The 24,442-nt window shown below is 43.5% G+C and overlaps 1 protein-coding gene across 4 annotated transcripts in view; it reads left to right on the top strand.

Moving 5' to 3' along the window:
* The window catches only part of bcam (basal cell adhesion molecule (Lutheran blood group)), a 67,288-nt gene that overhangs the window by 22,145 nt on the left and 20,701 nt on the right, over window positions 1-24,442 (top strand). For all 4 annotated transcript variants that reach the window (XM_078171714.1, XM_033641304.2, XM_033641302.2 and 1 more), the window contains exons 2-3: window positions 20,950-21,077; window positions 21,294-21,507. In XM_078171714.1, the coding sequence (XP_078027840.1) occupies window positions 20,950-21,077; window positions 21,294-21,507 (342 nt within the window). The remainder of the gene's footprint in view (window positions 1-20,949; window positions 21,078-21,293; window positions 21,508-24,442) is intronic.

Genomic DNA, 24,442 nt, shown 5'->3' with positions numbered 1-24,442 from the left:
CCATCTCTTAAGTGGGCCATTTTTTTCCACTGCCGCTTGATTTCAAAGCTGCTGTTAACATGCGCTTGAATATGTTTCCAGCAGCACATGCACAAAGAGACACGCTCCTTTTCAAGCTTTTATTTCCACACCCATGTGCCCTTCTCTTTCTCCTTTACCCTATCTCCCTGCCAGTGTGTGCACCCTTTCCTCTCTATCCCTCTATCTGTCCCTCACACACGGGCTTTACCAGCCTGCTAAGCACCATGGCCTCTTTTTAAAAAATAGAGCAATGGATGGATAAGAAAACAGCAATAGGGATAAGGGATGTAGAGAAAGGGAAGAATGGAGGAACAAATCAACGTGTACTCCAGTGGCCTGTTATCTCATTACAGCGGTACCGGCTTGTCACGCCCGGCTGACTGGCCCCCTAAGGAGCACCCTCGCCCCCTTGTAAGACCCCCTTTATTCAGCAAGCACGCTCGTATTTCAGCTTGGGCACAAAGAAGGGCAATTCTCTCTGGTTTCTGAGCTGTCCACACCAGATTTGTGTATCCTAGCTCAGCCAAGGCACACATTCGAACATACAACAGGGGCACCGCCACATACACAGAAGCCTTGTTAGTCCCTAGTTATGAAATGATGCTTGCGGATAATGGAGGCTAATAGGGAGAGTGGATATCCATTTGTTCCACCATTTTCTGCCTATTCCAGCCCTCTTGTATAGTCCCATGTGGGTATTAGAAGAGGGCTTCAAGAGGGAACTGCTGTCAGCTGAAGTAGTGGAAATGGTGTTCCTCTCTCTGGCTTTTCTCCCTCTTCTGCTAAAATGAAGGCTCATTAGAAGTGAAGGGAGGGCTGTTTCTAAATGAGATGGGCAGAGTGCTACTCAGCACTCCTACAGAAGGGAGAATGAGAGACGAGAGAGAGGAGGAGAAAGACAGCAAAAGAGGACACATCACAGAGAGAGAATGCAGACAGTGATTTAGCTTGAGTGAAGCAAAAAAGGGGGATAAAACGATATACAGGCAACAACAGTTTCACCATTTTTTATAGGGCTGTACCTGACTCAGAATCATGGCAGTCAAATGTGATTTGGCTTTTCAATACGATTATTCAATGATTTGCTCTTTTTGTCCATATAGAGTTTGAGAATGGGGATCAATGGACATTAAAGTGATGTTTGTGTAGTATAGTAAGTAAGCAAAGTTAGGCCTCCGTGCTAATGCGTGCTAACTACGCATGTAATGGGATGGAAATATGCGCCAACATTTTTTGCCAATACAAGATATCAAACAAAAGCCAGAAATTGTATTAAGTTGCTTGAGCTGCCACTTTAAAGGAAGATAACAGTATCTCCAAGCCTGACTTTCCTCTAGGCAGCTGCCTCCGTCTCACTCAGACTCACCCTGGGTCTGTGTCTGCAGCTGCCTGTACCAGACAGCAGCGTGAAAGCGAGGAGCACTTACTGTTTAGCTTAATCTGGGGACCAAAATGTTCCCAGAAGTACATTGCACACTGACGGACCAAAAGAAAACTTGAAGAATCTCGGTAGACAGAGGGGTCTGCGACTGATGCTTTGAATCTTTGGCTTTCAGGGGGCAACCCTACATTTTGATAAATGCATCTGATACAAGTGAAGATGGAAGAGTCAGACTGTGTCTATGCTAAGCAGTCAAAGGGCCCGAACACATGCTGCAGTTTTTGGGCACTCAGATCTATCACTGTCAATGCAGACGCGTGAAAGCCATGCTCTAAAGCGACAGCGAAGCCGTTCAGTGCGCAAGTGTTTGCAAGCACCTGTTTTTTAGGCCGCGACAGCTGCACCCTGAGATCAACAAAGTTAAACTTTTGCACGTACCAGATCTTTTCTTTCCTCCATAAATATCAGTCTTTGTTAAATATGGTCAAATTGATCATTTAAGTGCAGGGCTTCCCAAGGCTTTACATCTAATATTTTGATATATACTCAAAAGACAACAACTGGAAGATCTCGGCTCAGAACTCAGGATTTCTCCTAAGTAGGCCATGATATGGTGCTGGTTAGGGTGCTTAGCAATATCAAGGGCAACCTGCCTTTGCGCCCTTGAAAGTTGGCAGCCTGTACCCCGAACTCACATTTCCATCCAGTTACAGACCAGCATGTGTGTGAGCCCTAAGTCTGGAAATGCCAGTTTCCTATAAAAATGACCATCTATGCTAATGTTTCCTGGTCTTTCGGGAAGATCCCTGCCCACAGGGCTGGTTAATCTGGCTCTCAGCCGGGGAAACCTTTGATCTGTCTCGTGGTGATCTCTTTTACCATTTATTTTGTTTTAATAAAGCTGAATTAGTGATTTTATCGAGGTTCATGAATACTATCTGGTAGCCAGGCTTAACCTTTTTTAATTTTACAAAGTGTATTGATAATATGAGTGATCATACGCCGTGGACAACATCTTTCAAAAAGCTCAGATTCAGGTGTTAAAAACAGCAGCAAATCTGAAATGGAGAGGAAAAGATGTCCTTTTGTATTTCATAAGTGTGTCTCTGCTCTCAGTCTATCCATACAGTAGTTTTGACTCAAGTATTTAAGTCATCTTCAAACGGATCAGGATTAGGAAGGAAGCCACTGTAGCATCTTGGTGTTATTTACCCATAGTCCCTCTGTGCCCTCTCTTTGTTTACATCAGCTTCTGCAGTGTGTGTATAACCCGTCCACTCAGGAATAGCCCCCTTTGTCAGACCAACAAAACACGCTGGTGCTACAATTTCAGCATGAGATGACTTCTGGAAAAAAGGAAAGGGGTGGGTGGCGGTGGGAGTGTGTGCATTTGAGGAATTGAGCTGTTGAGATATGAAGGGCAGGCAGGTGTGTTTGTGCGTGTGTTTCACTCCGTTTGTGAATGTAACAGTAATCATACTGTAAATAGGCTACTGTAAATAGAACTTGAGACATTCATCCCTCGACTCATCAGTATTAAAATACACACGGGTTGGCAGGACAGCTTGTTTCAGCCTCTACTGTATGTGTGTGTGTGAGTGTGTGTGTGATTGTGTGTTTAGGGTTCCAGAGCAGAAATTTGAGACCCGCAGAGAGACATGTTGGCCAGCTTTCACCTTTTCCTCACCTTACACCTTATCTCAAATCTTATTTCCCCTCTGGAACAAAAGTGTCTGGGCCTGGTTTTTTAATCTTAATCAAACACACCGTGAGCTGTAGCACTGCACTCTCAAAGACACACACATATCCAAACACTGTAATGGATGCATTCCAGTGGGTTGTTTATTACAGTAAATTAGGCATAAGAGCTACCCTACGCTGAGTATTTATCTGCACAGTATGCTAGGGAATGACTTGCAGAATGAATTGATTTAAGGATAGAGGGAGAGGGAAAGCGAGAGAGACGGCAGCGGCGGCAGCACTTTGTCCTAACCCTTTTAGTGAGATTAGCTGTAGCCTTAATGTCTCCACCCTTATTTATAACCTGAGTCAGCCTTTCTCCTCGCCCCCTCCCTGACAATCTGTCCCAACTTTAAAAGACAGAGGTGTCAATAAGTTTTCATTTTGAAAAATTCAAACCATTACAGTAACAAACGGCAGCACAGTGAGAGCAGTGCTGCAACAGCAGTGACCCTGCTCTGTGCCACGAATCCAAAACAACCTGGAACCATGTGAGTTTGATAAAGACAGAGGGGAAGGACAGTGAGTCCTGAGGACGTCTTTGCTTGAAAACATGCTTTTTTTTCTATCGTCATACCAAGGCATTCCTGCTTTATAAAACGGAGTAATATTTACATAACCTAGCATGCTTGACATCTGAAAAATTTGGAATATCCTCATTGAAGATAGATAAGTGTCCATAATCAGATTAGTTTATGTAGTTTATCAAGGGACAATGTGCAATAGCATTAATCATTTACAAGAGATGAGGAGATGGTTGCACCAGATTTAGCAATAACTGCTAATTTCCATCTGTAGTCCCAACATATAATTTACAATATACACAGACCACAATCTAAAAAACAAAGAAACCTAAAATACAGAGGACAGATGGCACTGTAATGCTAAGAGTGCTCCACAATGAAATTCCTTCACTGGCGTATATCATACAGTTACGTTATGACATTGCAATACATTAATGTCCAGCAGTCAATAGCTTGTTTGAAATCACATGACTGTTATGATGCAAAATTGAGATGGAGAGCAGGAAGTGATAAATCCATATACTGCCTGGACTGGAAATAGAGGAACGTGACGACATAAAAAGGTTTGATGAAGCTGCAGGAATCAGGAACTGTCATAAAATTGAAACTCATCCAGGATGTGATCCATACAAAACAGACAAATATGTTTCTTTTCCCCACAACTTGATTGATTTGCCCGATGTGGACACGACCGCCATTACAAATGACTTCTTCCTCCAGAACTCCCAACATTACACTCCTAACATTACACGTTAATGATTCAATGTAAGCGAACACGAGTCTAGTGGACTATAACTAACTTGGATCCACGACCTAAACAACCGCCATCTTGTTTTTGGTTGGGTGAATAACTGTCTTTGAGTAAAACTTTCCTTTATAGACCTATTTCAACTCTATACATGGATGTACCGCCGTCAGGCTAACGTTACGAGCTAACTTTAGCTACTGTTTTCCCACAACCATTTCCAGAGGTCTGGTGAAACACTGTTAAAATTCTGCATTGTGGATAAAAGCAAAGAGAAGTTGTCACAGCACATTGTAATTGCATCCGACTCGAGGAGTGTCAACCCAAGGCTTTGACATTAGTTGGTTTCGCTCCTCCAGACTGAAGACGAAGGTTTTTGATCCAAATCTGCTGCTGTTTCTCAATTAATTCTTTTACTTACTTCTTCCCTGTACATCCTACTATTTTTGGGACTCAAAGTGGCCCTTACTTTAGTTGGTAGTCTTTGTTTCAGTTGCCTGCCTTCCATCTGGACGGTGCACGGATGTGTGACATCATAGGCAAAAAAGCAATTTCATCAAAACTTAAAGTTGCCAGAATGCCATCATACAAGTAAAAAGAGTTGTATCATTTTTTTGTGTGGCTCAGGTGGCATACAAAATATTCTCCCAGTGGTGTCATTAGGGTTACCTCAGGCTGGTGTTAAAGACTACAAATACGTAAAGCCCGAGTGCATGGAGCTTGAAATATTAAGGCAGGAAGTGTGTAAGAAAATGCAGTGCTTTGCATTTTAGAAAATGTTGGATCCAGGGTTTTTGGGGCACTTGAGAGTCATCCAGTTTTATTAAATCAGTGGAGGTGGCCCTTAAAAAAAAGACAGTGTGCAGCAGTGAGTGAGACACGGTTCAACAGTCCCAGTTTGCCCTACCTCAGCTGTCAGTCCCTTGTCGTCCATCTATCCATCCATCCATCATCATCATTTTCAGGGCTGCTCCCGACCTTATGGGGGTCTTGAGAGGAATTTATAATCTTTACTGCCTCTCTCATCACCAAATGCACCTCATTAGGATATCCCATTATAGAAGCCGGCGACTTTAGCGGCAACATATGCAGGCAGATTGCCTCCGCCAAACATTGCATATCATTCTGGCCCATTAAAGCGAGTCATTTACCTTGATAAATAGGTAGAGGCAGAGGGGAATTGAAAAGAGACGCAGGGGACCCTCTCCTTCCCTCACTTCATCTTTCTCCTTGCTCCAATTTAAACTCCTGCATCTACGCAGGGCTTCTGTGCACAAGTTTTCTCTCTCTGGTTTCTCATGCCTGCATTTGCATCAGTATCCTCTTGTGTCTGCTCCTTCTCTTCTATGAGACCCTCTAGCCTTCTCAACTCATCCAAACTTTGCATCGCACTACTAAACACTCTCCCAGTCCAACTCTCCTTCTGCTCATCCCTCCATTCCTGCCTCCACTCGGCTTCTAAATTTTTATTTTTCTCGCCAGGGGCTGTGTTTCAAGGAAGGAGGGAATAGGGAGAAAGGCTGGGAGAGAGGGGGGAAGAAAAGGACAGGGTGTGTTAATTGGAGTGCCTGGGGCGAGAGGGGTGGAAGGAAGAGGGAGAAGAGGGAAAGGAGGCCCAGATTCAGGGGCCCTGAAACATTAAATATTAACACCTTTTCTCATCTCTGCCCCTTAAGTGACATCTACTGATTGGGTTCCTGCTCAGTTGATCAGGACACACACACACACACACACACTCCTTTCTCTCTTCCACCAAATTGAGTTCCCCCTGAAAATGAAAGGCAGCCAGGAGGAGACGGAGTGCGGTAATTGGCGGACCCTCTCTGTTTTGTGCCCTTTGATTCAAAAAGTAATGAAATTCCTCTTGATATTTTTATCTGATCTTGCATGCCGTTCACCGCGATGGCCTTGCTTTTTTTTTTTTTTTTTTTTTTTTTTTTGGCCTTTGTTACCTCCACTGTATTAAGACCCAAAAGTGAGCTCTAATAGGAGCAAGACACTGGCTATTGTCGTGTTAACTCACTGTTAATGGAGTCACATATAATGGCACCAGATTGTGTCAGCTTAAAGATATTAGCTTTATAAATGGCCCCAGATATTCTGTGTGAGGGATGATTTCAATTTTACTTGGCTAACTCTAATGGGAAAGGGCACTCAGAGAATACTTTGGTTTATCAGTGAGACGATGAATCAAAGCTACTTTTGCAGAAGCACTTACACAGCACTAAAATTCACAAGACTCGTGGCTCTATTTATAATCTCTTTATAAGATGTCTCGGCTTTGTTTTTTTGGGGGGGTTTTTACAACCGTCGCTTTGTGCAGAACAGGGCGCAGGACTGCAGTGTCAGCGCCGCAAATTCATATTCTGCTCATGTACTCTGTCTCCGCTTTTTCCTTTTTGTTTTTCCTCCTCCTCGTTCCTACCATCTATCCTTGTCCTCATTTTCTTCTCCTGACTCACTGGCTCATGTTCACAGAGGACAAACACACCCACTCCCCGTCCCAGCACCCACACACACCCCCACACACACACACTCATTGACCACACAGCTCTAAACTCTCCTGTTTGAATGGGGTTGACTTCTCACCCCGTTGCCAGGACGACAGGACCGACCAGGGGGAATCTCCTGTGAGACAAAAGAGTGTGTGAGGAGCCGACCTTGTTGCCCACTTCACACTGTTTGTCTTGAGCCCCTAAACTGCAGTGGGATGACACAACACACACACCAGTAAAGCTGTGATTTATCTGTCGCAACCGCGCACACTGTGATGTTACCTCTCTGCCCTCCACCCGAACACAACAGACACAAAGAGATGCACACACCCGCTGCTTGGCTCGCAGACATCATTTGCCGAGTCATTGAACTTTGCTCTGCATTTTATTGCATTGAGGAGGATGCAGATGCTGATATTGTGGGGAAGACTGATGTGTACCCAGGCTAATTGCTAATAGCCTTATGTTTGACTCAGCTGCATTACGTCAACGTCAAATCCCTGGGAACATCAGACCTCTTCTAAACTCGTGTCCTTGCTCTTCCGACGGCGTCCTCTGTCTCTCCTTACTCGTCTTAAATGAAGTTTAACTTGTGAATCCAAATTAAGGTAAACGTGTTCCACTTGCTAATTATATCAGCTTCAATCAAAGCTTCGCACGTCAGACACGAGTGAGGAAACAGATCTCAGGCAGGAAGGCTGATATAAGAACCTGACAGAAAAGACAAATGGGGCTAATACAAAAACTTTGGAGGAGCAAGAACAGAACAATAAAAGGTTATTTAACACATGATAAAATCTATTTTCCCCTCACAGTCTCTGCTTTCCCTTGTCTCATCTCTTCCATCTACAGCAGACACACAGAGCCGGTGGTTTTAGTGCCAATAAATAAACAAAGTGGTAAAACGGTCTCTTCTGTTAGACTCATATGACCTCCACAACCAGCTGCATCCCGTGTGTGTGTGTGTGTGTTACCGCAGGGTCCCAGGTGTGAATTCTACTTCCACTCAGGTGGTACATCAGTACAAGCCCAGACAGGAAGACAGACAGTTCCCTCCACATCCTGTGATTGCAGTGCAAGGGCTTAGCATGTGGCATCTGAACATCCGGCTTCAGTCTATCTCACCTTTAATCAAGACACCATCCCCTCCGCCCTTTGCCAACACACACACACATATCACACAGAACCCTCATAAAAAAAAATAGGCAAGCCATTAAAAAAAACACGAGGGCGCCCTGTTTCACCGAGCAATAAAATCGGAGCTCCGAGGACGTTATTGTGTTTGACTCCAATTAGAAGCCCAGATATCATCTTTGCAGCACAATAGACCTCCGCTGTCGGCTCAGGGAGTCATGACTGCAGAAGCTTTTGACTGGCTTGTGAACGGTCAGATGAGATTTACATGACTGAGGCTGATTCTCTGATTGCTGTAATTGGTACTTTAGAGTTCTCCCATCCATGTGTTATTGGGCTAAAAAATCCTTAAAAGTTATTCAAGGGATTTCTTGTGAAGTGCGTGCAGTGTTGGGGAAGCTACTTTAAAAGCATTGCTTTGCAAGCTACCAATTACTTCACAGTGAAAGAAGTTGAACTCCAGAAAGGCAACCCGAGGGAAAATCTAGTTTGGTTAACTACTCAGAAAAAGTAGCTCAAACTACTTTGTAATGATGATCAAACTGATCATATGACTGACTGTCCATATGATACCAAATTAAAATTAAATATAATGCCAGCAAAAAAGCCACTTAACTGCCCACTTGTTCACAGGTCAGACATTAACTTACAACATAACATACACCACTATACGTGGGAAAGTAAAAGGACTGTCAGCTTTAGTTTTGTAGACAATGTCCGTCAGTCAGACACCTGGCTGACAGAACCCTAGAGTCCAGGTGGGGGGTTGCACTGAGCAAGATTCTGACAGCAATCAATATACTGACCTGCATTTACTTTTGTATTCACTGTCTTTGTTGTTTTGGTAGAAAAGGGAAACTTTGCAGATACTGAACCAGCTGTGTGGCATCACAGTGTGTGCAGATGAACAGCATTTCGCTTCACCTCTAGGCTGCTGCCAACACCTGGACCTCTGCCGCAGAATGGACAGGGATTCCTGGGGTGGTCAGTTCAAATAAACACAAGAAGTTTGTGCTCTAGAGAAGGGATTAGCACTCAGTGAATAACCTCCTAAGCCCCATGATAAGCTATTATGGCAGTGAGCAGTGATAACTAACACGTCTTTGGGGTCATCAGGTGGGAACCTCCTTTCACCAGTGTTTCGTCTAGTTGGTCCCACGACACCTCCGGGAGGCCAGACAGTGATCTCTGGTGTCCCAGAGACACTCCCCTAATGTCAGGTCTCACCTCCTTTACCTTACTTACACATGGCTTTCTCAGCCCAAACAGCACTGCCACCTTCAACAAACCCAGGCTCCGTTTATGCGAGCTCCAGGTAGTGACCGTGGCGATACTACCTTTTCTTGCACATTCACCATACCCTATCTCACACGCTACATAGCATAACTCCAATATAAGCTAAAGTTAAAGGAGATAGAGAAGATAAACTCACAGGATCAGGATCAGCAAACAGCATTCATCTGCGCACACTGAGATGACACACAGGTGGTTGAATATCAGCAAAGTTTCCCTGCTTCCTTTCACTGGTTCCTGTACAGCAGGGTCGATCTTTTTTTCACTGTTATAATCATTAAAAAGCAAAAGCAGCATGTGTATACATTCAGTAGGCTATATCTTCAGTAGCTAGCTAGCTAACCCTACACTTTCCAGGGTTTGAGTTTGGTTTTGGAACAGCGACGAAACTTATATCTTTTTCCAACCTCTCCAGGTAACGAGTATCATTAATACATGACGTGCCCCAGGCACAACATTTAGCTTCAAATCCCGTCCGGGGGAGGAACTTAGCGAAGGGTCAATTACTGGAAAATCTTTGCTGAAGATGCAGTAACCCCTCTTTGCCAGAATTAGTCATTTTACCAGGAAAATACAGCAAATATTTAGGAATTTGTCTTGGTAACAATTCCTCAGGGACTCTTCTGACACTAGCATGACGACTATGGAAATACTTTAGCAATCCCACTTGGGGAAATGTCCTTTCTCATGGAACATCATGAGACACAGTCGCAAACACAAGAGATTCATACAAAGAGCAAACAACAGCTACTGTCTATGCACAAGCAGCCATGTCTGTGGAAAGGTCAGCCACGAATCCGTTATGATTATTTGCGCTGCTTTGTGAATAAACTCATTACTGAATCATTTTCTACGCTGAATCAGCACCTGGCCATCCGCTTTATTTGGTGTAGCCTGACGTTTCAATAGCTGATGTATTAATATCTGTTTATACAAGCAGCACTTGTGTGCAGGATCAGAATGTCATTGCAACAGGATATTACATGCTTTGTCAGACTGCGAGCAATGTTTGCAGCGGTGGGAATGTGGCTTAGGTGGTGCAGTTTTTCATGGCCTTTGCAGTATTTTATAGCTCTTCCTGGCACATAATATCCTGCTGTCTGTCTTCCCATGTCTCTCTGTCTCCCCCCTCTTCTGTCTTCTCCTTATTCTGTGTTCCTCCTCGCCTTCCAGCCATTTCTCTTTGTTGTCCTACCTTGTGAATACAGTAAACAACAGTGGGATTCTAATTAGCATCAGATGCTAATCAGCGCTTCCCTCAAAGGTCAGCACTTAGCAGGACAACAACAGATCATCGCAGCACTCAGTCTGCTCACATGGCCCTTGTACGGATACAGTTGCCATTAGGAGTATCCAAGGAGACAGACAGCATGTCTATTTCTGTCTGCGTTTCACATGTTTTCATTTTTTTGTTTCCTTAGTTGCCAAAAGTTTTACTTCTTCAAACGGAAGGGCTCTGTGTATTCATGCCAGATGTGGAACTTCCTCCTTCTTTCTGTGTGTCTGTCTGTCATCTCTGTGTGTCTCACTCTGCCTGTCTCTCTCACTCTCTCCCTTGCCCTCTGCATGTGGCATTCATTGTTGGTGAGTGTGTGTGTGTGGGGGGTGTGTGTGTGAGCAGCTGCTGCTCCTGCGCTGCACCTGTTCTTGTCTCATCAGTCAGGCGTTGACGGACTCCAAGCCTTACATGGACCCACCCCGACACTGGCAGTCTGACCCAGCCTGCCCCCAACACACACACACACACACACACACACACACACACGTATCATGCAGTATACATACAGTACATATATATATACACTCAGGCCACTACTCATCTCACACTGTCAGCTCCTCAAACGTGCGTCAACAGAATTGCACAGATCTAACTTATGCTTTTTTATGTCTCTGCAGAGTCCAATTGCAACAATATTATTTGTAAATGGCACAAATATACAGTAGCTTTAGCCACATTAGCACCCCCTGAAGAGCCTCTTCCTGTTTATTTTTCCGCCTCACAGCCGACCTCCTTGGGTACATTTCTAAGATAGATCAAGTCTGTCCCCTAAAATGAAACCCACTAAACAAACTGAATTTCCTCTTTTCCCATCCTGCAGTGCAGCAGACTAATGTGAGCACTGCACAAATGTGAAAGGCTCCTCAACACGAGATTTGAGTCGTATCCAGTCCGCAACATTAACAGGCCATTATCAGTGTGAGAGAGAGCTGAGGGCAACCTGCCACGCCCTGCTGCCACAACCCCACTCACACACACACACCTCATGATGATGATGTGAGTGTGTTACATCATGTCTGTGGTCATAGTAGCCATCACAACATGTGGCCAGAGCGAAGCCACATTTATACTTGTGGGTATACTTTTATAGCTCGGCAATTCATTTCACTCATTGGAACCACCACAGCAGCACAGCGATGATGTATCATGCTGTGCGGTGCTTTCCCAACGTAACTGTGTTTACATTCTTTCATTCCTGATAGAGAGGGAGACTCCTGGTGAACTCTGCTCAGTGAGATCACCAGAAATGTCTGCTGCTGCTGAAAATATAAAGATTACAGAGCCATTTTTCCATTTCCTTTATATAGTCTTCACTATCAAAAGTCTCCACTGCCATCTGAAAGTTTTAGGAGAAAAAAAAAACACAAGTGGAGCTGAAATGATTAGATGGACAAAATAAAAATAATCTGCAACAACCGGTATTTTGATGATATTAAAAGAAAAATCATAGGTCCAGTTGTCTTGTGTGATAATAGCTTTAGGTTTTGGAGTTTTAGACAGAACAAGCAACTTGATGGCCTCAGCATCAAGAAAGTGACTACGTTTACATGCACAAAACATTCTGTTTATTGCATATTCCGATTAACATGACCTACCAAAAGTGGAACGACTGGAGCTGTTTGTGTTTTGTTTATAATGCATCAAAATAGGATTTTTTAGAGTTCTCCCATCCATGTGTTATTGGGCAAAAGAAAATCCTTAAAAGTTATTCAAAGGATTTCTTGTGAAGTGCGTGCAGTGTTGGGGAAGCTACTTTAAAAGCATTGCTTTGCAAGCTACCAATTACTTCACAGTGAAAGAAGTTGAACTCCAGAAAATCTAGTTTGGTTAACTACTCAGAAAAAGTAGCTCAAACTACTTTGTAATAAGGATCAAATTGACCATATAATAATGATACAAAATTAAAATTGCATATAATGCCAGCAAAAAATGGCTTTGTAGGAAGTTTTCCATCAGTGACGGACTCGTTCCTTCAACCATTATCTTAACAGTTTACAAAATATCCAAAAACCAGTTGATATCCATGTCTTACAGTGTTTAAAAGCGGGTGTGATTCTTGTTCCAACCAGAAATGTGGGCTTTTCTTTTGGCATCTCTACCCCAGCCTTGCAAACTGTTTGGTTTGTGTTCAGGGCATCCATGACAGCGCACAAAGCTGACTGTAAACAGGAAACACGTTGTGTGTCGCAAACCGCACATCGACAAAACCCTACTTACGATGCATATTCTGAATGTGCTGTATATGTGTCCACAATGCTTCTAAACCCCAACAAACACCAGCATATCCCACATGTCTTAACCCGAATCAAATTCACAATATTGTCATATTTAGAATGATAGTGGAATATCAGTGTGCATGATGTTGTGTGGCATTTTCTCACTATTTGCTGACACTTTATAGACTAAACAATTAATTTAATAACTGAGAAATAATCTTAAGATTGATTAGTAATTAAATTAATCATGAGTTGGAGCTCCACATTCTTTGAGTGCGTGTTAGCTGTGGTTTTGCTACAGAGCCTCGATAGCCACATCATAAGCCCTTATGCAGTAAGCATAAATGCAGTCCGATGTGTCAGCAGTGTTGATTAAAACAGAGGCAGCTGTAAAGAGGTTGAGAAATAATCCTAGAAGAGGTGCTGATCAGTGGAAAGCGATGAATAAAAATGAGGAAGTTATTGTTACGTGTTGTTTTTTTAATGACCACGTGCTGAAGGTGACTCAGCTCTCGTGACATTGAAGGCTGTGTCGTCTGCGGCTGGACGCTGTTTGCTTTGCCAACAGTCAAACACACTAATCCTGTTAGAGGCCAAGGATGTTTTGGACCACACACAAACACACACACACGGGTACACACACACACACGCGCACCTTTTGACATTCCTCGTCTGTGAGGTGCCACATTGCCACCCTTTTGTTCTTTTCAGCTTTGCACTCACCTCGTAGATCAAGTCTTGCGTACGCGTCTCGTCACAGTGTTGGCACTGGTGCAGATCTTTATGCTCTGTATCTGTGATGCATGCTGACTGTAATCTAACACACTTCCCTCACACCCCTAGCACCATCATCCAGGTGTATACAGTACATTTACATAAAGAGGAGTTACCCACAGCATCCATTAATCTTAATCAGGGAGGTGTTTGGGTTAGTGAGGAGACAAGCGGGTACCCTCGGTACCATGGTGGCTGTATAAAGAGGTTCTGGTTGGGTGACAGCCATATAGGTAAGGCTGTCTCCCCACACACACACACATTATTTTTTAAAAAAAAAATTCTCTTACTCTCCCTCTCTCCCCTTGTTTCCTTCGTGTCTTTCCTTTGCTTTCTTGCCTTCGCCTTTCTCCTCTCCGTCTTTCAAGCGCACACATGCGCAGACGAGCCACACGGCCGAGTTTGTGCTCTGGGTATTAAAGAATGCTCTTTGAGAATGAGGGATAAAAAGGGGAGTCTGAGAGAGAAAGAGGTTCCTGGTTTGATGTCCAGAATACGACAGTAGGTGAGGGGAGAGCAAGGGAGAAAAAGAGGACAGGAGAGAGGATCCAGCTGGTTCTTTTCATAATGAGGGGCACCCGCCTCGTGTGCGTCGGTGTGCATGTGCAAGAGAAGGAGATGCAGGCAGGGAGAGGAGTTAAAGAAAGACACAGAGAGAGTATTAAAGATGGTTTCACATTAACTTTTCAGTAGATGTGGGATTGACACGACTCTCTGGGTCTCCTCCACTCTGCTCCGCTGCTTTGACTGCAGACTTGGATCTTTTCTTTCCTTCGCACACTGTACTTAACCGTGGCTTTTTGGGTTGGCTCATAAATATCGCATGCATTATAGATATACTGTAAGAGTGAGTGTGTGCTTGTGTTTGTGTGTACACAGGACACAGTCTGACCGTCTCGTCCCCATCTGTCTCCCTACCCGGTCACGCACCCCATCACACACACCTTCCCTCTCTTTGGCTAAATCCGATTATCTGGCCTGCGTCAGCTAACGAGACCCCCGTGTAGCTGGTCCCCCTCCTCCAACAGCCCAGGCCACTCTCTTTCTTTCTTTCTCTCTCTCTCACCCACACACACACACACACACACAGTGACAGCCAACAGCATGTGTATCTAATATACACTTGTGCACACACACACACACTGCTCTGGGCACAGATTGGACAGAGGACTCCCCTAATTATGCTCTTGTCTCTTGTCCGTCCAGCTGCCTCGTGTTTAAAACACAGAGCAGCGGCCTAACTGATCACTCTGCACCGAAACATATTGTGAATGACACCAAATGATGTGAAAGAGAAAAGGGTGAGAGTGAGACAATGAAATCAAATGAGAGGCAGGGAGGGCGAGAGGGAGAGGCTGGCAGGGAAAGAAAGATGTGCCACAGATGGACCCTGTTGATGTACATTTTCAGCACATATTGCTTTAACTGCCAGTGGCTTTTTTCACATGCACCTAGTCACCCAGCAACTGAGCAAACCCTGACTGAGAGGAAAACAGTCATATACTGAGTGATGAGAATATAGACCTCAAAACCACCCGAACATCCTCAGTAGGTTGTTTGTTCTGTGCTTCTGCGCTAACACTTTTTGCACAGACTGGTAGGTGACTATTATTATCCCATAAAAGACAAAACTGGGGCTGGAAGCTGCTCTAAAAGTGACGACTCAGCTTCTTTAATTATATCCCATTATGTCTGGCAAATTGTGAAAAATGTGCATAGAATATGACCCCAGAAGAACACACAGCTATTACAGGCAGTGCATGTGAGCAACACTGTGTGACTTGCACAGCTAAAAAAATGTACTCAGCAGATAAGTGCATGATTGCTCACGTGAAATGCCATGGCTTAACACTCATTTTTAACTTTGTTTTTTTTGTTGCTCTAGATTTCTCACAGGCCATTTATAACCTAAAAGCAACTGTTGGAAATTTTTATAAAGGTAACTTCACATATTTGCTGAAACTGTACGTGAGACGGATAAAAATGTTCCTCGGCCTCCTTGTATTGTTTCTAACAGTATTTCTATCAGGAGAGACTCATTTTTATGGTGAAAAGAATATTTATTAAGACACGAGAATAAAAAATGGGAAAATTCTGGCGATTAGACCCCTTTAAAATGGTATGATTTAAGGAGAGTGATGAATCCGTAGTCGAATAGGTAACCCCCCCCCCCCCCGGGGTCTAGACACTTATGAACATGGAGAAGTGCTGATGATCTGGATGAGTAGAGGAATGAGCCTTTGTTGAGCTCGTCCTTGACTCTGGATACAATAGCTGGAGGCGAATGGGGTGGAGGAGGGTGCGATAATTCTGCCTAAAATGACAGCTGACAGCAGCAGAGTAGCATCCTGATTGGCTGATAGAGATCGGGGCGAAGTTGATTGGATACTAGAAGAGTGAACACCCATAGTCAGCTGAGGAGAGGAAGCAGTGGGAGTGGGATGGAGAGAATCGTGAATGGATGAGCACAAAGAAAGTCCACCTGATTGAACACACGCTGAGCTTCATTTACCAGAATCAACCGCAGCTGAAGGAAAACAACCAATCAGAGCCGAGGAGCTCTCTAACACAGCTGCCAGTCATGTCGATCACTGCTCGTGAACGGGCGTCGAACTGTCAAACTAGGCAGCACTGATCAAATATGAATGAAGATCCTGTTACTGCATTGTCTGTTTCTCACCTCAGATGTTTTGAGTAACATATTTTAGTGTACTGTTTAGCTGTAACATGAGAACGTTTGCTCCAGCTGGCTGAGTCACCAACTTTTTCATATTACAGCTAAACAGTAGGGGTGTAAATCATTGGTTTCATCATGGTACAATATTATATCGATTCTTTGGACAAGGATACAATATTTGCTGATATCATAGTCTGCCACGATCCAGATCGATGGATCGTTTCACCCGTACTAAGCAGTACACTAAAATATGTTTCTGAAAACACAGTTTAAACACAGTTTACAAGCAGTGATTGACGTGACTCCTCGGCTTTAATGTGTTGTTTTCCTTTACTCTAGCAAATATCATTAGAAGTGCTACAAGGAAGCAGAGAAACATGTTGTTTTCCTCACAGATTATCTCATGTTTTTCTCCCTGGATATAGTGACAGTTTAAGCAAACATGCCAAAAAGTCATTTTTATAAGTTACCAGCTCCAGCTTTAAACTGGTGATTAATGCTTACATGTGTTTTCAAAGGCCAAATTCCTCGAGGCTGTGTGTCATTTAATGTGGTGTGTGTGCACAAGTGTGTATTTTTCCCATGCACCACTTAACGGGACTCTTAAATCCTGAGTCCCTGCCTAAAAGCACAGTGCTTGGTTTACTCGCACATTCTTGAACGTTTGCTTGTCTGGCTCGCTGTTTGTGTTGGCGCAGAAACAGAGGAGGATTTTCTTTTGGGCTACATCCCTCTTACACACTCGAAACATGAGACTTGGTTTGTCAGACTAATGTCGTTTCTCTTGAGAGCCGCTGAGCTAATAGAACACAATATTTAGAGAGACAGAGATAATGGATGGGGATACAGATATCCAATAAACAAAAGAAAAGAAAGGAGAATAAGATGCGGGATAAAAATAGAAGAAAGGGAAGTGGAAAAGTAAATTAAGAGGAAGTGAAAGAATACAGCAGGGGAGAGACATGAGATCTTTTCATCAAATGTCAACGCTTGACTGACCCTTGACCTTTGTGTGGTTTGTGGGTCATAGAGAATCACAGCATCTGACCCGGGTGGAATGTGTTTCACTAACAACTGAGGAAGCACAGAGTGTATTTTTGACAGCTCTCCCTATTATACCCTGCCTTCTTTCTTTCCTTCCTGTCCATCCTTTGCTCTTCCTCTACCTCACAGTGGAGTGATAACAAGGTGGCTCTCCTCTCCTCTCCTCTCCTCTCCTCTCCTCTCTCTTTAGACATTTTGAGCAAACACGCTTTCATCTTCCCCCCCGTCTGCATCTCTTTGCCCTGTTAATAAAACTAACCCGTCAAACAACCATGATTCCCAGAGGTCCATCCTCTATCCGCACTCTTATCTCTCCGTTTCTCACAACAAATAAATTATTTAAGTGTCGATTTTGTAGTCCAGAAATTGATGACATGATTAATTAATGTCATCATACAGAGTGTGGGGCTGGGTCGTTCATTAGCAACACATGTGTCCAGAATATGAATATTAATTTGAGTTTAGATCTCTGGCTTTTTAATGATACTTAAAAAGTTAATGTTTAGAGTGCTGGCAGCATGGAAAGATTTTTAGGGATGTTTACTGTTGCGTCCCAGATGCATCCATTATTTACTCTATAAAAATATCTCTCCAGTTCCACTTGAAAGTGTTCTATGCCTGTTTCATGGGCTATGTTTCATGAAAGTGTACGTGCGTATCTAATTGCATAGAAAATGAAATATGCTGACTGTGCGTTGATGACTTAAGGATTTCTAAATTGATTTGGCAGTTTAACTCCAGTCACTTAAACAACATTGTCCTTTCATTTACACATTAGAGCCGCACGTTCACAACACAGCGGAATCCACTGCCTCCATGTGTTACTGTACCATAAGATTTATGACAGCGTATGTGCTGCAGTGACTTCATTAGCAGAAATGGAGCTCCTTCCCTTCCTCCAGCTTTCCGTCCTGCCTCTCTTCTCTGTAATGCAATCTCCTTGTCACGTTGTCTCTTCATAGCCAGATTGCTCAGAGTTAGAGAGCTATAATGTTGCCTATTCCCACTGGAAGCAGTTTGGGTCCATCATGTGCCCTAGCTGCCACTCTCTCCCATTGATATCTGGGACACTTTGTGCATCCTAATCTCTCTATTGAATGGAGAACACTGACAGTGATGAGGGCCTTCTAGTCTCCCTCTGGGTCCCTTAACAGTTTTTACTGCTGTTCAAACACCTTTAAGGGAATACTGATACTTATGACTTGCTCCCTTTGCACTTAACGCCTCCAGTTGTAACAATAGATTCCAATGGAGACCCAAAGTCATGGCAAAAAACATGTCAACACATCCATGAAAATTTCTGAAGCCACTCCTGCAACACCATCCATGTTTACTATATACCAAACAAACCTAGTTTCACTTACAGTTGCAGTTATTTTTGTTTTGTCATTTCCTGCCAAACATATTTTATCAGCCCATTAAATGGCCGTTATCAGGTGTCATCACTAACATTAGGTAGTGGGGTAGATGGGGCAAACAGCACCTATCAGCAGGCCGGAGGGTGCATGTCAATAGCTTTGAAGGTTTAGTTTCAATTTTTCTGAGATTTACGTGCCAAAACTACATGGTTAGGTTAAGGAAAGGGTAAAATAAGTTGCTCTTCCTGAGGTTTCAACCATTTTTCCCCCATTTAAGGGTTTTTTTGTGAGTTTTTCATTATCTGCTGTGAGGGTCCAAGGACAGAGGGATGTCATGTGCTGTAAAGCCCTCGGAGGCAAATTGTTATTTGTGATATTGGGCTTTATAAATATAAATATATAAGTGTGTTTGTTACATAACGTAACTTAAAGGGGTAGTGCACCCAAAAATAAAAATTCACCCATTATCTACTCACCCATATGCCGATGGAGGCTCAGGAGGCTCAAGTTATTATCAATTATGTGTTTTTGGACGTTTGAATCTGGGGCGTTGTAAGCCTACATTAGGTGGAGTTGTGTTGCTACCTCCTCTCCCCTTGGATCTCCACAAGTGTTGTGAGGACTCTAAAACTTCACCTGAGCCTCCATTGGCATATGGGTGAGTAGATAATGGATGAATTTTCATGTTGGGCGGACCATCCCTTTAAGAACGCTAGGTCAACGTTGACTTTTGGGGCTCTAGTTTCCCGGCGCCGCGCAGGGTGGCGCAGGGTGGCGAACCCTGCGCAGAGCTAGTTTCGAGCAGCGCAACCCGAGGCACGCTCAGTTTGGTAGTTTGGCAGACCGAGGTGCGCTGAGATGGGTGTGGCAGCGCAGCAGGGGGAGGTGTCGACAGATCCAGCTTGGCGCAGTGACAGTTTCGTGCCAAAAGGCTTCGCCGAAGGTGCGCTAAAAGCTTGCCAACTGAAACCAGGTCTACTGTCAGCGCAGGGGGAGCACAGCCAGTGTAAGCCGAAGTTTGGCTGACCGGTGGACAGTGCACACACGTCACCAAAACCTCACAGGCTGGTTTCCAGAATATCAGACACATTAACAATGCAATGAATAGCCACAAAACCACTATTCAATGCAACTATCTGCAATCAGCACATAAATGTATCTCTATATCAACTGTCCCGTCACATCTGATGTCAGATCAAAGGGGACTGGCACGTCTGGCATGCGTAATGGAAACCCAACCTGATGAGTTCACATCCCTCTCAGCCAACCACAAACAGCCACAGCATCAGATAGGGAGTATATATTCAGCATCTGTCATCTTAGAAAAGTCAAAAGAAAAGAAACAGAGTGAAATTGCGAGAGAGAAAGAGAAAGCGCGCGCGCACGAGAGAAACACAACATTGATTTACAATTGTGCTGACCTCCTCCCAGGCTACCTTTGCATCATCAGCCTGTGGAGGTCTGCTCGCAGTTCCGTATATTCGGACACTGCAAGCTTGGACCTCCCGGACCAAAACATCAGTTTCCTCCTGGGAGAAGTTTGGCCATCTGACGATGCTGCTCTCTTCTGCCATGGCGAATTGAGTAAACTCTCATTACGCCTTCGCGCGGCGCATTTAAGGGCGAGGAGAGGGGCTCATCTGATTGGTGTGATGTGTGTAAAACCCACTCCACGCCTTCTCTCCTCCCTCTTTCCGACTTGCGCCAGTAGGAGGGACGGAGGTGGGATAGAGGAGTAGCTGCGCCAGGTGCACGGTGTGCCAAACTTGGAAAATCCGCCTGGCCACACCCAGGCCTCCGCCTCGCCCGGTCTGTGAAACTAGAGCCCTTGGTCTCATAGAGGACACAAACAATGGTCTCCTGGGTGAAAATCCTGTGTTTGTTCGAGCCCTCCATCCACCCCAACCTCTTCCCCGTGCAGACTTTGTCGCTCTTGATACTACACCACCTGACTTCCTCCTTTGCTCCCATCATTATGACGATGGGCACGACAGAGATAAAGTAAGGTCATACTACTACAAATCCATGCTACCGATGACAACTGATTTAATGGGCTGATAACATTTGATGTCCTGTCCTTTTTTGAGATGCAATATACAATAAGGAACTTGTTTGAGCTTGCATCCCTTCCAGTTACTGTTCTGTATATGAGCATTACCAGTAATAATACTGTTCATGCTGTACCAGCCTGCCAGTCTTTGTGACTTCCTGTGCTTGAGTCTCTAATCATATTCTTTCTCTCTGTCTTTGCGTGTGTTTTCTCTGCAGTTTGTAGCGGGGCTGTGACCGTGAAGGTGGCTCCTAAAGTGGAGGTGTTGAAAGGAGAGACTGCCAAACTTCCCTGCACATACACCGTCTCACCGCAGTCGAGCAGCACTGTCATTGAGTGGTACATTGTAAGTCATTTCCACATATTCATGTTCTTCAATCAGCTATTTTCAGAGAGGAAATGTTTTTGCTGGGGAACATTTGTCATATCCAATTGTTGAGAGTACTTTATAAAGGAGAGCACTGTAAAAAGTTGTTGTCTCTTACTTAGTGCTGGCTTTTGTCTTTTTTTGTACCTCTTCCATTACTCCTCATAATTCTTCCACTTCTGTCCATACATCCAGGAGGAGCAGGGTAAAAGGCAGCGTGTGGCTTTCTCTCAGGGTGGCCAGGGAAAGGCTGATGACGGCACCCCTCTGACTGGCCGCGTCACCATCGGAGCAGACGCCACCTTGACCATCTCCGCTGTTCAACCGTCCGATGAGCTCGTCTACTACTGCCAGGTCACTGGTGGGCCCTCTGGGGTTGGAGATGGCGCCACTATGCTCAAAGTCTTCTGTGAGTTGGCCAGTGTCCTTTGGCCTTTTTATGACCTCAAAATGACCTTTTCAGCGAGAACCTCTCACTTTCTGATGTGTTGTTGGTGTTTAGAATTTATGGCTTAGTTTGTTCCTATCACTGCCACTAACGGTTGGCTTCAATTAGATCTGCGTGTTCATGCATACTGTCATTTAGAAGTGGCTTAATTGTACCTAATGCATGTAATTCATTTTGCTGATTGCATTTCACACAGTAACTCCATGCAAGCCCTCTTTAAAGAACCTATATATAGCATCATAACATGTGATTTGTCACAATCGTCTTTGTGTCAAGAGCAGAAAAGACTTCAGCTAATATTTTTTTTCATCATGTGTAAGACTTTGGAACCTTTTCCAATGCCTGGGGTTACCAGTTTTCTTTGATAAGTTCCCCAGAGGTCAATTAGTCACAATCTAATCACTCTTGACACAATTGATGAATAGTTCAATCACACCTGTCATGTCTCATATATCTCACCTTAATAACGGTCCAGATTTATCACCAAGGCGCTGAGGGCTGACCCTTGCTGCAGGCCGCTGTGTCCTTTCCCCTCCCACAGCAGCCCTCTAAGCAGACATCAATCATACTTTTAGCATTTAGCGGGCTAACCGAAATGAATACGATTCATTTGCATTTTGGATTGGACTGATCAATCACTCTGAGGAGGGACGATTTGTGTCGGGAGAATAGGAAGACAACCTTTTCTTAAGTCATGCCCCCCACTTGGAAAAAAGAGCTTGAAAGTTAACCATTAACATTTACGCACTCTGAGGGTTTAAAGCAATCTCATAAAATGAGCTATTAATTGTGAATGGGTCAGTGAGTGGTAGACAATACCTCAACGCAGTGCTGTTTGACAAAAGCCCTTTTTAGATACACATAAAGCCCACAGATGTAAGAAAACAGCTTGTCTCGCAAACCAGCAATCATTCTTGGTCCACATTTGACCACTTGACTCATTGGGGTTGAATTATATTGTGCCTGTCCTGGCTTAACTTAATAGGACTGAGTTATGAGGTCTCCTGAGGGTTGAGCTGCAGCAGTGATAGACTGGTTTCTCTCTGTCGGGAGGCCTACAGTAGAGAGTAAATAGTATGTCTTCAAAGCAAAAAAACACACTTTAACAGAATGAAAATAACCCTGCCTGCACATCTTGTACTCTCTTAAAGGGTGATATCTGTACTATTCAACCTAAACCCTTTTTCCCATGTCTTTGTGTCTAAGTGACTAATGAGAACAACATTTTTTTAAATTGGTTCAATACTGAATGAGATTGCTGCAGTTGGCAGTGGCAAAATAGACTGCAATATAACCACAGGGGCATTTGTGCACCATCAATTTTCATTCACTACAGGTGCTTGTTTTTACAACTGGCTCAGATTGTTATTTAAAGTATCATATATGCAATACGTACATATACGTATCATATACATAAGTATTCATACACGATATTATGACAAGGATCCCTACAGAGATAGACCTTTTTATTAAAGAGTCAAATCCTTTTTGTTTCACCACAAACAGCCCCAAAATTGCTATCGCCAAACCACCATACTCCATTTGAATAAATAGTAAATTTGTGCACTGTCAATTTACATCCATTACAGGTGCTTGTTTTTACCACTGACAGGCTCAGATTGTTATTCAAAGTGTCTGACAATATCATGGAAAGGATCCTGACAGAGAGAGACCTTTTTGTTTCACCAGAAACAGCCCCAAAATCGCTATTGCCAAACCCACCAGACTCCATTTAAATAAACAGTAAATTTGCCCACCGTCAATTTACATCCGCTACAGATGCTTGTTTTTTTTACCACTGACAGGCTCAGATTGTTAATTGAGGTTTCTGGCATTAAGGAAAAGGATCCCTACAGAGAAAAATGTTTTTGTTAAAGAGTAAAATCCTTTTTGTTTAAGCAGAAACAGCCCCAAAATCGCTATCACCAAACTTACCAGACCCCATTTAAATGAATTTAAGTAAATTTAAGTAAATTTGTGCTCCATCAATTTACATCAACTACAGGTGCTTGTTTTTACCACTGACAGGCTCAGATTGTTATTCAAAGTGTCTAACAATATTATGGAAAGGATCCCGACAGAGATAGACCTTTTTGTTTAAGACTAAGATCCTTTTTATTTAACCATAAACAGCCCCAAATCGCTGTCGACAAACTTAGTCAATTTACATCCAATAAAGGTGATTGTTTTTATCACTGACAGGCTCAGATTGTTATTTGAGGTGTCTGGCAGTATGGAAAGGATCCCTACAGAGATTAATTTTTTGTTAAAGATTAAAATGCAGCCTGGTTGGTTTGGCGATAATGATTTCAGGGCTGTTTCTAGTTAAACAAAAAAAAAGATCTTACTCTTAAACAAAAAGGTCTTATCTCTGTTGGGATCCTTTCCATAATATTGTTAGACACTTTGAATGACAATCTGAGCCTGTCAGTGGTTAAAAACAAGCACCTGTAGTTGATGTAAATTGATGGTGCACAAATGCCCCAAGTGGTTACATTGCAGCCTGCTTTGCAGCTGCTGGCTGCAGCTAAATATTGGACCAGTTTAGAAAAGTGTGACCCCATTAGTCACTTTGACACAAAAACATGGGAAAATAGGGTCCAGGTTGAAAAATACTGAATTTACCCTTTAACTCTCTTAACATTTAAATGACTTATTGTGCACTAAAAAGCTTTACTCGTCTGAATGTAAGAGGCTGCAAAAGAGAGTTTTAGTCGTGTATTGTACATCAGAATTACTGTGAGTACGTATGCCTGCTGAAAAGTAATGGCTATAGGAATGCAGTTTTGGGAGCTGTGAAATGAAAAGAACGGTACACAAAGAATTGAGCGAGCGAGACAGAGAGAGTAATACCCATCCACTGTTTATTTTTATAAGCCGTCAACAGCTGCAGGCA

This window comes from Epinephelus lanceolatus, chromosome 10 (assembly GCF_041903045.1).
Source record: "Epinephelus lanceolatus isolate andai-2023 chromosome 10, ASM4190304v1, whole genome shotgun sequence".
Lineage (NCBI taxonomy): Eukaryota > Metazoa > Chordata > Actinopteri > Perciformes > Serranidae > Epinephelus > Epinephelus lanceolatus.
Note: the sequence above shows the minus strand (reverse complement) of the source record. Positions and strands in the feature narration are given on the sequence as shown.